Source organism: Mesoplodon densirostris, chromosome 15, assembly GCF_025265405.1.
Source record: "Mesoplodon densirostris isolate mMesDen1 chromosome 15, mMesDen1 primary haplotype, whole genome shotgun sequence".
In the NCBI taxonomy this organism is placed as follows: Eukaryota; Metazoa; Chordata; class Mammalia; order Artiodactyla; family Ziphiidae; genus Mesoplodon; species Mesoplodon densirostris.
Genome location: NC_082675.1, coordinates 89,899,594 through 89,913,881, shown reverse-complemented (window position 1 = coordinate 89,913,881; position 14,288 = coordinate 89,899,594). Strand labels below are relative to the sequence as shown.

General features: G+C 48.0%; 1 protein-coding gene across 1 annotated transcript; it reads right to left on the bottom strand.

Moving 5' to 3' along the window:
- Positions 1 to 1,066: 1,066 nt before the first annotated feature.
- LOC132503238 (glyoxylate/hydroxypyruvate reductase B-like) lies at positions 1,067 to 13,456 on the bottom strand. The gene is given in 8 exon segments (XM_060119654.1): positions 1,067 to 1,170; positions 1,172 to 1,229; positions 5,668 to 5,764; positions 7,229 to 7,243; positions 7,246 to 7,406; positions 8,869 to 9,040; positions 10,398 to 10,782; positions 13,383 to 13,456. Coding segments are annotated over 8 exon segments (1,029 nt in total). The 5' UTR covers positions 13,422 to 13,456; the 3' UTR covers positions 1,067 to 1,068.
- Between the last annotated feature and the right edge of the window lie 832 nt (positions 13,457 to 14,288).

Sequence of the window (14,288 nt, the reverse complement as noted above, 5' to 3'; positions counted from 1 at the left end):
GGGCCAGCTGGCGCGTGGGCGGGGCGACTGGGCCACACCCCCGCCGTTCTCCCACGGCGAGCTGGGTTCAGCCAGAGGCCGCGGAGTGCAGGGGAGGTCGGGACTCGATGGTGGGGAAGCGCACAAACCACCCCGATGCGGAGATTGCGGAGCGAGGAGTACACTTTACGGAAACGCCCGAAGCTAACAGAGAAGGGTGCATTTCAACTCCCTTGCCACAGAATATCAAATGAAGAGCAGGGAGGTAAGAGGTCTTAACTGGGTGGGCGTCCCGGAGCAGAGCCCCTTCTGCCTGCACCCCTAGGAAGGACTCGAGTTTCTTCCTCTTTACGCTGCCAGTTCGTTTGCTCACTTCCTGTAGTACCTCCTCACCAGTCTACGTGGAGAAAGACACAGCTTCCAAACGACTCCAGAAAGGAGGCATAGTCACCTCAGACCCCTCTTCATGGTCATCCCTGATAATTCCATACTGGGCACTCTTTCCCTCCTTGTCTCCCCCGCGCTCATCATTGGCTCCCAGCCCTACCGGCACTGCTTGGTCTTCTCCCCCGCTAGTAAGAACACCGCTTGACAGTGGGGACTTTTTTTCCTATAGCAGCCCCAGCACTTAGAACAGGACTTGGCACATAGAAGGTGCTCAGTAATCCTTTTTTTTTTTTTTTTGAATGATTGAAACAAATGGATAGTGATTAGAGTATCAGGGTGACTATGTAATCCAATAAAGTATCAGAATTTATCAGGTTCGAAAGCAACATAGCTCACTGGGAAATCCGTAGACCTAGTGCAGGCTTTTGGACTTCGGACAAGTAATTCTCTGTGCTCAGTTTCATTACGAATCATAACAACATAACTTCCCTCATACAGCTGCCTTGAGGATGAAGTGAGAGTGTAAGGAAAGCATTTAACAAACTCTCAACGGGTGGTAACTATTATTACTATTCCTTAAGTTTTTTATCTAAGTAGTATTAATTCAATCTATATAATGGACTCTTAACATACAAAGTAAGTGTTTTTTTGCCCATTTAATCTGCCATGTTTTCATCCCATTGAAGTCTCAGCCTACATCAGTCATTTAAATAGCACTTCATTATGAATAGGAAGGCCATTGAGAGAAGCCAGGATGCTTTCAACCAAATTTTCCATTGTCTGTCGTCTTGCTTGATGAGTTAGTTGCAGTTCCAACGTGAGGTGTCAGAGTGATGTTCTTCAACTCCAACAAAGGATGATCTCTGAAATACAGATTAATTGAGGAAAACTATTCAGAGTCGTTTCATTTCTTTAATGTCACGTTATGGTTTCATATCCCCTACCCTGAGATGGGGAAGGCTGTGGGAGCCTTATGGCGTACTCTTAATGACACCTAGGTATGACCACTGCTCATCTAACCCTGGTTTGGGTGACCCAACATTTCTGGGTGTAAAATACGTATCCTAACTGCACCCAGGCCATTAGTTCACAATTGCACAACATGCATGATGGATTAAATGACACTGACCCACAAGACAAGAAAGGGCCTTGGGGAATTAGGTGTTGATCTAGGCATCATGGGACAAGCTGAATGTGCCTTTAATGGGAATAGCATTCAGAGGGGAAAGATTTATTAACTAGAATTAGCAGATTAGAGGGAGCTCTCTTCCGGGAAGAAGGCAAAGGATGGGAGTTAGCCTGGAAAGATAATGAGGTTTTAGTGAAGTAGGTCAGGCAGACTCAAGCATAATGATGGATATATATTAGCACCCAGGGTTGGGAAAGTGCTATGACCTGGCCCAACGGGCATCCTGACTCTTTTAATACAGAGGCCAAAGTAGGCATGTGGCAGTGGTCCCCCATCATAGATACTGAGGCTCAAGGGGCACACCCTTGAGAATCTTATGGACCCCCAAACCTATGGATGTTCTCTGGGGGCACCTGTAATTTATATCAATGCAGTTTGACTCCCCTCACCTCCAGGAATGACTGAAGTAAGACATATCCTGTGGTACAGTTAGCAGTGGTAGAAACTATTCTGAAAAACACTCATCCTCCCCTTACGAAGGAGGTGGGCCATACTATATAACAGCACACGCTGAAAAACAGTACAAGGGTGCGAACTGAGACAGGGTGACTGGCTTTGTCCCAACTGACTTGGAGCCCAGAAAGAACTGAATCACGGCCAACTGTACCAACACCTGCCCATAATAATATCTGGTGTATAGGCAAGAGACAATTTTGTTGAGAAGGCATAGCAAATACCTCTGCAATTGTTATCGATTTGTTATGTAATGAAACTGCATTGTGCCATGACAATATTGCAATATGGTATAACACTGGCATTGTTGGTAAGATTTAAGTACCTCATATAAATAAGTCAGATGATAATACTGACATTGACGATCAATGGGAAATGACTGGCCTGAGGAAATACTAGATTTAGGTAAATATCAGCTAATTTATATACTAAATAGTGCTACACAAGTTCATCATAATGTACAAGTAGTGGTAGATCAAGGGGTTGGGGGTAGCAAGTAATCAAATTAGTACAAAAATACAACGAGTTAGTTTCTTTAAATCTATCCCTGCCCCACACTGGCTCCTCCAAATGTTAGGCGAAGTCATACTGATACTATTGCTGTATCTGTCATATAAATACTGTAATAAATGTAGATAATCCAATAAATATCATTTTGCTCTGAGACAGCTAAGGCCAAGGGCCAGTGGCTGGCCTGTGTAGTAAAGAACTAACTCAGCAGGCAGGCTTGGAGTTCTTGAACCCTGCACATTCCAAAGATAGGACTGGCCTTTGACTGGCCTCTGGAGGATAATCTGTGAGCCCTTGACATATACTGCCTGGTAAGAGTGTCTTATACTTGGGGCCTTGAGCAAAGCCAGATAGTTTATGCTAGTGATTTAATTTGTGGTGAATGCCTGTGTTTGTTCGCCTAGGGCTCTAGGCCAATCTGTATCAGTTTGACCTCTGCAGGGTCTGGAGACTAAGAAGCCAGTGTCAGACATGTGGGCGCTCCACACCTACATGACTGGCCCCGATACCAACGCTGGGATGAGCTTCCCCGGTTGGAAATACTTAACGTGTGTTGTCACCCACCATTGCTGGAGGTGGTGCGCACTGTCCACACCACTCCCATCGGGAGGACAACCGGAAGTGCAGGCCTGGTTCTCCTCGACTCCCCTATAAGTTTTCTCCCTTTGCTGATCTTAAACTGTATCATTTCACTGTAATAAACTGTAACTGTGAGTAGAAAAGCTTTTCTGAGTTCTGCGAGTCTTGCTAGCAAATCATTAAGGCCCAAGGTGATCTTGGGGGCTCCTGGCGCTATTGGCAAATGAATTTTTTCTTTTTAAAATAATACACAGGGGGCTTCCCTGGTGGCGCAGTGGTTGAGAGTCCGCCTGCCGATGCAGGGGACACGGGTTCGTGCCCCGGTCCGGGAGGATCCCCCATGCCGCGGAGCGGCTGGGCCCGTGAGCCATGGCCGCTGAGCCTGCGCGTCTGGAGCCTGTGCTCCGCAACGGGAGAGGCCACAACAGTGAGAGGCCCGCGTACCGCAACAAAATAAAAAATAAAAATAATAATACACAGTAAATCCTTTTGTCAAGCAAAGAATACTTATGTAGTATGACCAAATAACCACAGGTTTCCTACCTTTTTTTTTTTTTTTTTTTTTTTTTTTTTTTTTTTTGCTGTACGCGGGCCTCTCACTGCTGTGGCCTCTCCCGTTGCGGAGCACAGGCTCCGGACACACAGGCTCAGTGGCCATGGCTCGCGGGCCCAGCCGCTCCGCGGCATGTGGGATCTTCCGGGATCGGGGCACGAACCCGTGTCCCCTGCATCGGCAGGCGGACTCTCAACCACTGCGCCACCAGGGAAGCCCAGGTTTCCTACTTTTTAAATTACTTTTTTCACGGTAGGTGGCATCAAAATGTCTCCCTGAAAAACCAAGATGAAAACTCAGACCTATCTGATAAATATCCAGATTAGAAATTAACATGGGTATCTGAATATAAGTTATTCATAAAATAGTTGTTAAACCTCTTGGCCACAAAAATGATTTCACGTGGGACACTGGGAGTGCATCACCTATTAGAATAAACTAAGCTTTGGGATATAACCCTGGTATTTGCCTTGTGACTTGTGAGTAAAAGTTCATTTTAGCAGGCAACAGGGGTGATAACATGACTTCTCCATTTTTGAGTAAGTTGACAACTGTCTACAATGGTCATGCTTCTTTATTTATATTGAAATTATTTTTCGTTCTAGATGAGTGGCTCTCGTATTTGGTCTTTACACTCTTAAAACTTGAGAACCCCGAAGAACAGGTGTTTATGAGGGTGATGCCTGTCAACATTTATTGTATTAGAAATTAAAACTGAAAAAAATTTAATACAGTCATACAGAAGCACACGTTTCATTAGCTGTCAGAGTGATGATGTCATCACATGTCCTTAAGTCTCTGGAAGACTCCACTGTACACTTGTGTGAGAAAACATGAGTGGAAATAAAGAACATCTTACAGTATCATGAAAATAATTTTGACTTGGAAGTTCCTCTCTACTTGCTAGATAGGATGCTGCCTGATTCATGAATTATTAAATAAATCCAGTTAGACCTTTAAAAAGAAAAAGAAAATTAGTTTTGACTTCACAGACCCCCCTGAAAGGGTCTCCAGACCACATTTTGAGAAACTCTGTTCTGAATAAATTATTGTTTTTCTCAGAAATGTCTGTAAGTACTATGACCAATCTTGATAAACTTAGGTATTCAATTTGGTCATAATGTCAAACATTCATCCGACAGTCATTTGCTTACTGGATAGAAATCAAAGCTGGAGGACTCAGAGTTAGGAATAGCCGGGTTAATGAATGACAGCGTCAAGATTCAAACTAAATGACAGAACCAAGACTCCAGTCCCAACAGGCTGGGTCACTGGGTCAACACACACAAGCAAATGAAATTAAATACAAATAAATGTAAACTTCCACACATAAACTTAAAAAAGCAATGGAGAGCATAACAATTTCAAGTTTCGCTGACTAAAAACAACGAGTTAAGGTGCAGTGAGGCTTCGAGGAAGGTGCTGCCAACACAACCTTTGTGTAATTTCTCTACAGTGGTCAGGCCACAACATGAATACCGCGTGCCATTCTCAGGAGCCCATTTTCAAAGGACTGTAAAATCTAAAGTGCTGGAAGGCAAGGTGTCTGGAAATGACATCATTTAGGCTGCAACTGAAGGATATGAAGATACTTAGCCTCAAAAAAAAAAAAAAGGACTAAGATGAAATGTAGTGGTTGTCTTAAAATACGTGAAGGTTTGTAAAGAGGAGCATAATCAGAGTTCGCCTTTGATGCTCCAGAAGGCAAATCAGGGTCGGTGGGTAAAGGGAGGACTACTTGGCTTGATTTCAGAAAGACTGTTCTGTGCAGTCTCCATCCGCGGGGTCTGGGGCCTGAGGACCCTGAGCACCGTGTCCGCGGAGGTGTTGAAGCCGAGGCCTGACCCACTGCGGAACTAGACAGGTCACCAGGGGCCTGCTGAGGCCCCTCCAAGGCCAAGACCCTACACGATTACAACACGTGGCTCAACATGGTCGCAAAAGCCAAAAGCAACAGTTGTCTGAGGACTGCCCAACCTGGATCGGGAAAACCGTAGATCCTGTGTGGCTTCCTTACCTGGGCAGGGGTTCTGGGTTCGTCACATCCAGCGCTGCTGCTTTAATGACCCCAGTCTGAAGGGCTTCCACCGGGGCGTCTTGATCAACTAACAGACCTGGGTGGATGAGACCCCTCCTCGGTAGGTCCCACAGTTAGACAGTGCACTCTGGTCACATTCACTACTGTTCAAACACGTCTTGATCTTGTCACAGGTTTGACAGGGAGCATGTGAACTTCATTCTGCCACTTCGTTCTCAGACACTGAGGGCCTGCTACGTGCCAGGCAGTGCACTAAACCCTTCACAGATGCTGTCTGGCCACCTCCTCCACCTACCCAGCGAAAGTCAATACTCTTTTTACAGGTGAGGCTGGTAGGTGACATGCTCAGCCAAAGTCACATGCTTCTAAAGCGTCTACCCAGATCTGAGGCCACGTCTGTCTGACCCTGAGCCTGGGCCCTGCCACTTCACCACACCGCCTCCCAAAGCCACTGCAGGGTTCCAGGAAACAGCCCCCAGGTAGTAGTTTTAGGCACACATTAAACCAAACAGCCACAAACATCACCCATAGCTGCACTTCAAATACAAGATAGCAGCAGCAGCTGAGAAGGAAACCCCCTCCTCCCAGCAGAGACCTTCAAGGAACCTCCTTCCTGCTGGCGGGCTGAGCCGCCCTACAGGTCAAGACACAGCACCCAGCCTGCCTGTGCTGCTGGTGGAGAAACCTAGTCCCAAGCTCTTTCCTGGGGTGTTTGTTTTTCCAGAATCTTTGTCACCGACCTCTGACATTACCAAAACCATATAATGCACTGGTCCTTCCTGCTCATCTACAGGGTCTGAATTTTCAGAAAACCTTCAAGCATACTAGCTTGGCCCTGTGGGGTTTCCTGGCAAGCCCTGTTTTCCTTGTTTTACGGATGAAAGACACAGGTGGTTGCTGGTAATGCCAGCTCGCACACGTCTTCTGGCCCCCGATCCCAAAGGCAAGCAGCCTGCACGTTTGAGGCCAGCACCGATCCTCACGTGTGCTGGCCCCCGCCGCGTCACGCACTCCGACGCTTTCTTCTTCACAAATGCCACACCAACCCACCAGAAAATCTGGTTATCGCACGGGGCCTAAAGCCTCCTGTATGCAAACACACAAAGCTCTACGTAAATGTCAGAGAACCAACCAAACAAACCAACCCAAAGTTATTTTTTTTAACTGAGGCTCAGAGAATTCATCCCCATAAATTTTGCTTGATTATACGTGGAAGGTCAAACTGTGATTCCGCTACCCAAGGAGATGCCCATACTTGGATCTGAAAACCCCACAGTGTACGATTCTCTGAATACCCCACAGTGTACGATTCTCATTCATTTTGTTACTAATCTGAGGTTCAAAATGATGTGAAGACAAAAATCAGACGTATTTCTAAATATAAAGTAAAACCCCTTTAACTCACCACCCAGCAGCCTAAGTGGCTTTTTCAGACCATTCAGGGAAAAGGTTGGCTGGGAATGCCGAGAGGATGGCCAGGGCTGGGGGCGCGGCCCTCCTGCACAGCCCCCCAGCCTACACACAGCGGTGGAGCAGGCACCTCTGCCGATGTTGAGAGAATGGCGGTGGGCTCCAGGCCACTCAGCTCGCGCCTCCCGATCAGGCCCCGGGCCTGGGGCGTCAGGCCCACAGCCAACATCACAAAGTCCGATCGCTGAAGCAGGTCATCCAGCCTCTCACAGTAAGTGGCCCCAATGTCTTCCTCCTCCTCCGATTTTCTATGAAGGGAGCAAGGGAGAAAAACCACGTTCTCTAGTTAGCAATTCATCAACTCCGGGAAGGAGTTTCTGAGAGGAGCCATGGACTCGGTCTGTCCTCCCGTGGGCCAGACCCCCACCTGGGCCCAGAGGCGGCTGGACCCCGAGGCCAGGGCTCACCCATGGAAACGCCGTGGGCGTCTCTGGGTGCTCTGAGCCCCGTGTCTGTGGGGTGTCACACCAGACTGCGAGCCCCTTGAGGTCAGGAGCTTCCTCTCACTCAACTTGGAGCCCCCAGAGTCTGGTACAAGGCCGATGGTGTCAGACATGCTTTCAGTGACGTCCAGCATTGCTGCATATGGGCAAACATCAGAATTTCCAGAGAAAAACAACACAACAGGAGAGAGCCTGGGAGTGCCATCTGTTCAACAGAGAGCAAGGATCCAAGGGTCTGGTGCAGGCAGGACTGAATGCTCTGTTTTGGGTCCAATCCTAACTCCTGCTGTGGGCACCCCAGACAGCTGATTATTCAACAGAAATTCCAAGCTCCAGGAGGTCACAGCATCCCAGGTAGGCGCTACTGCCCTACAAATATGGAATACAAAAATACATGAATTCTTTCTACACATCTTGGCCCTCGGACCGCCTGAAGGAAAGAGGAATGGCCAGCACACGCTGCCACCGTGAACGCCCCGCCCACCTCACGCGCCTTGTGCCGGCCTCTGCGGCGGCCCTCACCGCACTGGGAGCTGTGACAGCTACCGAAGCCTCGCCACTATCCACTGTGCAAACAGGGTGACTGAAAGGGGGGCAGTCCTGATGTGAAGCCTCCCAGCTCACCCTGCCTCTGGGAGTGGAAATCTATTCCGTGGCAACAGAAGCCACTGAAAGGCTGTGAACAGCGCCATCATCTGGCCGGTCTGCAGACGGGGCTGAAGTTCGAGAGCCGAGAGCAGCCCCTTAGAGGGCGGGTACGGCAGGTGAGAAAGCGGGGGCCTAGGCCGTTGGCAGGTGGCAGCGATGAAGTGAGAGTGAACAGGCAGGTCTGAGGGTTGTTTTGAGACAAAATTAACAGGACTGGGTGTTGGGCTGAATGCTGCCGGTGGAGTATGAGGAAGAGGGTTTCAGGCTGAATACTGTGGGGGGGAAGCATACACCTGTGTGTTATGTGTGTTCAAGTGTGGACAGCATCTCCCATGGTCAGAAAGAATCACTGTACAAACTGAAAGAGAGCACAGCTGTAGGTGAGCCAAAATCTCTTTTCTCTCTGGTGAAATTTTTTCAATGAAGAGAAGATTATCTGCTGCATTTCTGGGTGATCATAAAAAAACAGTCCCTTCCTTGATCATCAATCCTACTTTTCGGAGAAATAGAATAGGGGAATTGTATGAAAAGTGGAGGAATAATATATCTAAACTATATTTAAGGCAGTGATGGTGCAAGTTCTGCTCAGTTAATTTCAAGTCCATTTTCTGAATTTTACCTGTGTTTCCTGTTGTGGTAGAGAATCTCCATTTCACATGCTCTGGCCCTCTGAGCGATCTTATAGCCAATGCTCCCCACGCCCATAATTCCCAGAATGGTCCCTGTCACTTCTTAACCCATCCAGTTTGTAGAAAAGTTCTCCGTATGTGGCGAAATAGCCAACTGATGACCTAAAATAAACACGATGCGGAGTGGGCAGTGGGGACAGCACCACACACAAAATCCCCACAACCCTCACTGGGCCGCCTGAAGGGGAGACGAGGTTACAGGAAGTCCAGGGCGGACCCTGGGCGCTCACTCACTCCTATCCGACAGCAAAATGTTCCTGCAAGGGAAGAATGACAGGAACAGGGCAGTTTCCTCATAACAAACCCCAGCCTCCTGGCAGAATGCTTTAAAAGAGCAACTTCTGGAACTTCCCTGGTGGTGCAGTGGTTAAGACTCCAGGCTCCCATTGCAGGGGGCCCGGGTTCGATCCCTTGTCAGGGAACTAGATCCCACATGCATGCCGCAACTAAGAGTTCATATGCCACAACTAAGGAGCCCATGTGCTGCAACTAAGGAGCAGGCGAGCCGCAACTAAGGAGCCTGCCTGCCGTAACTAAGACCCAGTGCAACCAAATAAATAAATAAATAAATATTTTTTAAAAAACCCAGCAACTTCTTTCACATTAAGGGAGGATTTCTGGTTAAAATTTGTTGGTTTTGGTGTGTGCAAGTGTCTGTACATTTGTGACTACATGTATGTGTATGTGTGTGTGACTGTGCATATGTTTGTGTGTGCATGTGTGTGTGCATGTGTCTGTGAGTGTGCACATGTGAACCAGCAGTCAGAAAGAGAACCGGCTCGGACTTCCCTGGTGGCGCAGTGGTTAAGAATCCTCCTGCCAATGCAGGGGACAGGGGTTCAATCCCTGGTCCAGGAAGATCCCACATGCTGCGGAGCAACTAAGCCCATGCGCCATGACTACTGAGCCTGCGCTCTAGAGCCCGCGAGCCACAACTACTGAAGCCCATGCGCCTAGAGCCCGTGCTCCGCAACAAGAGAAGCCACCGCAGTGAGAAGCCCGTGCACCGCAGCAAGGAGTAGACTCCGCTCGCCGCAGCTAGAGAAAGCCCGCGGGCAGCAACAAAGACCCAACGCAGCCAGAAATTAAAAATTAATGTCCAGTGTGTGGGGAGCTAGGGTTCTGCCTGCTCACTTGTGGGCCTTCACCCCAGGGTAGCATGCTGACCGGCCAGTGAACTACCCCAAGGGCATTTCCACAGTGGTGCTGAAAGTACTTCACACGTTGCGTAGTGAGTGGAATTTGGTGGAGGAGAAAACAGTGTATCATCCAGATCACATGGACTGCATGTGCCTGGGTGCCGAGCTTGGCCCTGACTAGGCTGAAACAACCAAAAGTGGCTCCAAGTCCAGGGCAACAAAGTCCTGGACGTGGTGTGAAGAGATCAGGGCCTTATCAGGTGTGATATTAAGTATCTGTCATCTGACCTCTGGAAAACAAGCGTCTCCTGGCTGTTTACCTTCCACGACTCTCTGAGCTGCGGCCAGCAGCAAGGCCATCCCCAGGTCTGCTGTGGGGTTGGAAACGGCGTGTGGCGTGTTGGCCGCCTTCACACCAAAGCTGGCAACAAGTCCCGGGTGCAGGTGGTCCAGCCCCGCCCCTACGCCGGCAACGATCTTCAAGGAGGGCAGGCTGTGCAGCAGCTCCTGGCTAACGGCCGGCCTTCCGCCCCAGACGTACACGGCTTGGGTCTTTGGACCCAGCTGTGTTTTATTTTCTAAAAATTCTTGCATGGTAATGAGATTAAAGTGTTTCTGCAGATCTCCAGCATGATCTTCACATATACCATGTTGTCCTTCAAGTCCAGACACCAAAACTCCAGGTGGGTCCTGATCGCCCGTGGCCTGCAGAAAGATAGGTGCAATTTCTGCTGTCAAAGAGAGTCTTCAAGAGAACAACCCATATGCTCTTCTACTGCTCTTCAGATTTTCTAAATTACAACAGGACTGGAATTCATTTTATTTCCTGGATAAATTCCTGTAAAACCTGTAACGCAGCAGAGCTGGACTCGGAAGGTGCCAATGCTCCCATCACTGCCACTTTCCTCCCCACCCGACGGGGGTCTGTATTTCTGCCCTTCGGCTGTGGTGGCAGCCTCCGCGCCCCCTCGGACGGCCACTCCTGGTGATCACGCCTTCGTGAGACCCCCAGCCTGGAGTGCACTCCTCATGAAGAGAACGCAGCAGAAGCGAAGGGGGGGGGGGTCCTGCTCTCCCCTGCTCCCCCCTCTCCCAGGGGTGCCAGGGCCATGCTGGGAGGCAGCCCTGTGCCAAGGCCCAAGTGAGTGAGAGGCAGGACTCAAGAGGCTGGCCAACGGCCTGGGAGCCTGGGGATGACCGCAGCCCTGGCCAGCACCTTGACTAAAGTTTCCCGAGGGACCCTGAGCCAGAACCGCCCAGGTAAGCCACTCCTGGACTCTGACCTGAAGACACAGGGTTTTAACAGAGGTTTGTGGTCTTCAGCCACTAAAATTTAGGGTAATTTTATGCAACAATAACTAACAAATAAAACTGACCATCTTTCACTATGAAAGTAAATTAAATTAAATTAAATAATGTTTAAGTTTAAGTTCTTTGTTCCTAATTAAACAGAAGATATTTTTTAACATTTTATAGCTTTCTTCCAGAAAGAAAAGCAGTTGCTTTCAAGAGTTGAGGCTAGTGAATGCATTTTATCTTTGGGTCACAAACTTAGCTAAAAATGTTTACAATGTGTTCAAAGCTCAGAGCATAATGGGCTAAAAAACTTGTGTTTACTTTTTGGACTTTCAGTAAAAGATTAAAAGAGTTTCATTCAAGATAAGATTTTAGTTATTTTTATAGAAAGGAGTCTCAATTCCTGACTGCCTTAACGTTAGTTGTGGAGCAATGATACACATCCATCACACCATTATTGTCAGTGGTCGTACATGGAAAAGATCCAAGATCCTCCAAATGACTCGTGGCTGCTCCAAATGTGAAGAGGGAGAGAGTCCCAGTTGGGACAGATAGACACAGCAGGGATGGGAGCACCGGGCAGATTCAAGGGCTCGCTCCATCCTTGGGCTCTGTCTCTTGCTCTATAATTCTTTTCACAAGCACCAGCCTCTGACCATCTCCACTCATAGCCAGGAGTCCAGCAAAGGAGCATGAGATAGGAAGTGGGACCCGCCATCCACAACCTCCTGAGAAGGGATCTGTGCTCAGAGGAGCGGGTAGGGCCGAAAGACGAGAACTTTGGCTCTGGCACAGCTCTGCGGCTGATCAAATGTCTCCCAGGCTTCCTGCGTTCTTGGTGAAACCGGAGTGATATCAACAGGTAGTGTTTTTTAGTTGCACCGTAAGATCACATTTCATTCTCCTCTCCTAATTTCTGCATAAAGAGAGCTAAGTGGACACGCCTCTGGCAGGTGTCCTTGGATGCACAGTACTGACATGATGGTTAGGTTGGGAGCATACTGACAACGGAGGAACTGACCACAAAGTAGGTGTATTTTTACACAACTGCATTTTGTCTAAGTCAAAAGATAAACCCATGTGTGACATTTGGAAAAGTCAAAAATTTTACAGCTTTGTTTTTGGTTAACTGAGTGATAGTTCAGACATGAAAATGTAGTTAGACTCCGTTTTCTAACTGCTATGTGCATTCTCCTTACACTGTTTAATTTGAACTGCTAGCACGGAGTAAAAATTAGTTTTCTCCTTGCGAAATGATTGCTTAATTAAAAAATAAAAGAATATGTATTAACTTTGTTGAAATTGCCTTCAACAGACTCAAGGCTCTAAATTCAGGATTTTCTTCTTTTAAAGTCCCTGTAAAATTGAGACCCAGAAAGAAAAATATAGAATGAACTTCCAACCTCTTCTTTCAAAGGAAAGTAAGACCGACGTTTGTATAGCACTCACGAGAGGGAAGTGTGGAGGGAGGCATGCAGACCCGTGACCAGTGACTGTGACTGCCCAGCTGGACTCTGGGCCCAGAGGAGGACAGGGCAGGAGGAGCTCTGGGGTAACACAAGTACAGAGAGAACAAATTCAAATCACAGAAGGGGCAAGGACGGGGGCAGGCAAGGGGCAGGGGAGTAAGGAAGGTATTTTTAACTTAAAAAGCAAAAATGAAAATAAAAACCAACTGCAACCAATAAAAATATGTTTTAGTTTTTGGGACAGAGAGAAAGAAACAAAGATGGGGTGAGGGCAGAAAGAGGACAAAGCAGGACCAAGTGCAAAGGAGGAGCTGGGCGTTGGGTTCAGGCTGCTCTGCCTGGCTGTGCTTCCCTCTGAAACTCGCTATCCTCCAACGTAAAGTGAGGGGAACAGACAGCCTGGCATGGTGGCCCTGACAGTGAAAGAGAACATTCAGAGCCTGGAGAACCTACTGCAAGCCTTCAATGAATGGGAGTTACTAATGTTTAAATCTGAACAACAAGTTAGATATTTACCCAAGTGTCTAGAAACAAACTTACACCAAAGAGGGAGACTGAATTCGTACAACACAGTAACATTTCTTAAAATCCTATTTCCTCGGGCTTCCCTGGTGGCGCAGTGGTTGAGAGTCCGCCTGCCGATGCAGGGGACACGGGTTCGTGCCCCGGTCCGGGAGGATCCCACATGCCGCGGAGCGGCTGGGCCCGTGAGCCATGGCCGCTGAGCCTGCGCGTCCGGAGCCTGTGCTCTGCAACGGGAGAGGCCACAACAGTGAGAGGCCCACGTACAGCAAAAAAAAAAAAAAAAAAAAAAAAAAAAAAAAAAAAATCCTATTTCCTCATGAAGCTTCCTCTCTTAATATTTGAGAGGTGAGTCCAATACCACGGCCATCATCCTCACATACCCAACGTGCCAAGACTTGCTTCAAACTGGCGCCAACTGACTTTCATCTTCTCTCCCTGCCACTCCGTCCTCCTACCCTCCCTCCAATCCCTTTCAAAGTCTATCGTCATCTCACCCACCAGGCACTTCCCAGCCCTGCCTATGGGATAAAATTAAAGTTGTTTGGTTTTTGTCCTCTACAGATCCCCGGCCCAGATTCTGCTCCAAAGAGGCTCAGAAAACAGCCTGGAAAAAAAAAAAAGAATTCTCCGTAATGAGGGGTAGGTGACGCCATGGTTAGCCCCTCTGCTTTTATAATCATCCTTAGCTTGATATTCTGGATTTGCTGGAGAAAAATCTGGTCACTCATGACTAGATAAGAGTACCTAAAAATTTAAGATATACCAAAGGGCATATCCTTGAGGGTGTGTTTGCTAGTTCTAGCTTAATGAGAACTGCACTGTTTACACCCTTTATGTGAGGTTTCTCCAGTCACCAGGTATCAACAAATCCAATGTAATTTAAAACCAATACTGTCACAATGTGTCTCAGCAAAAAGAGTT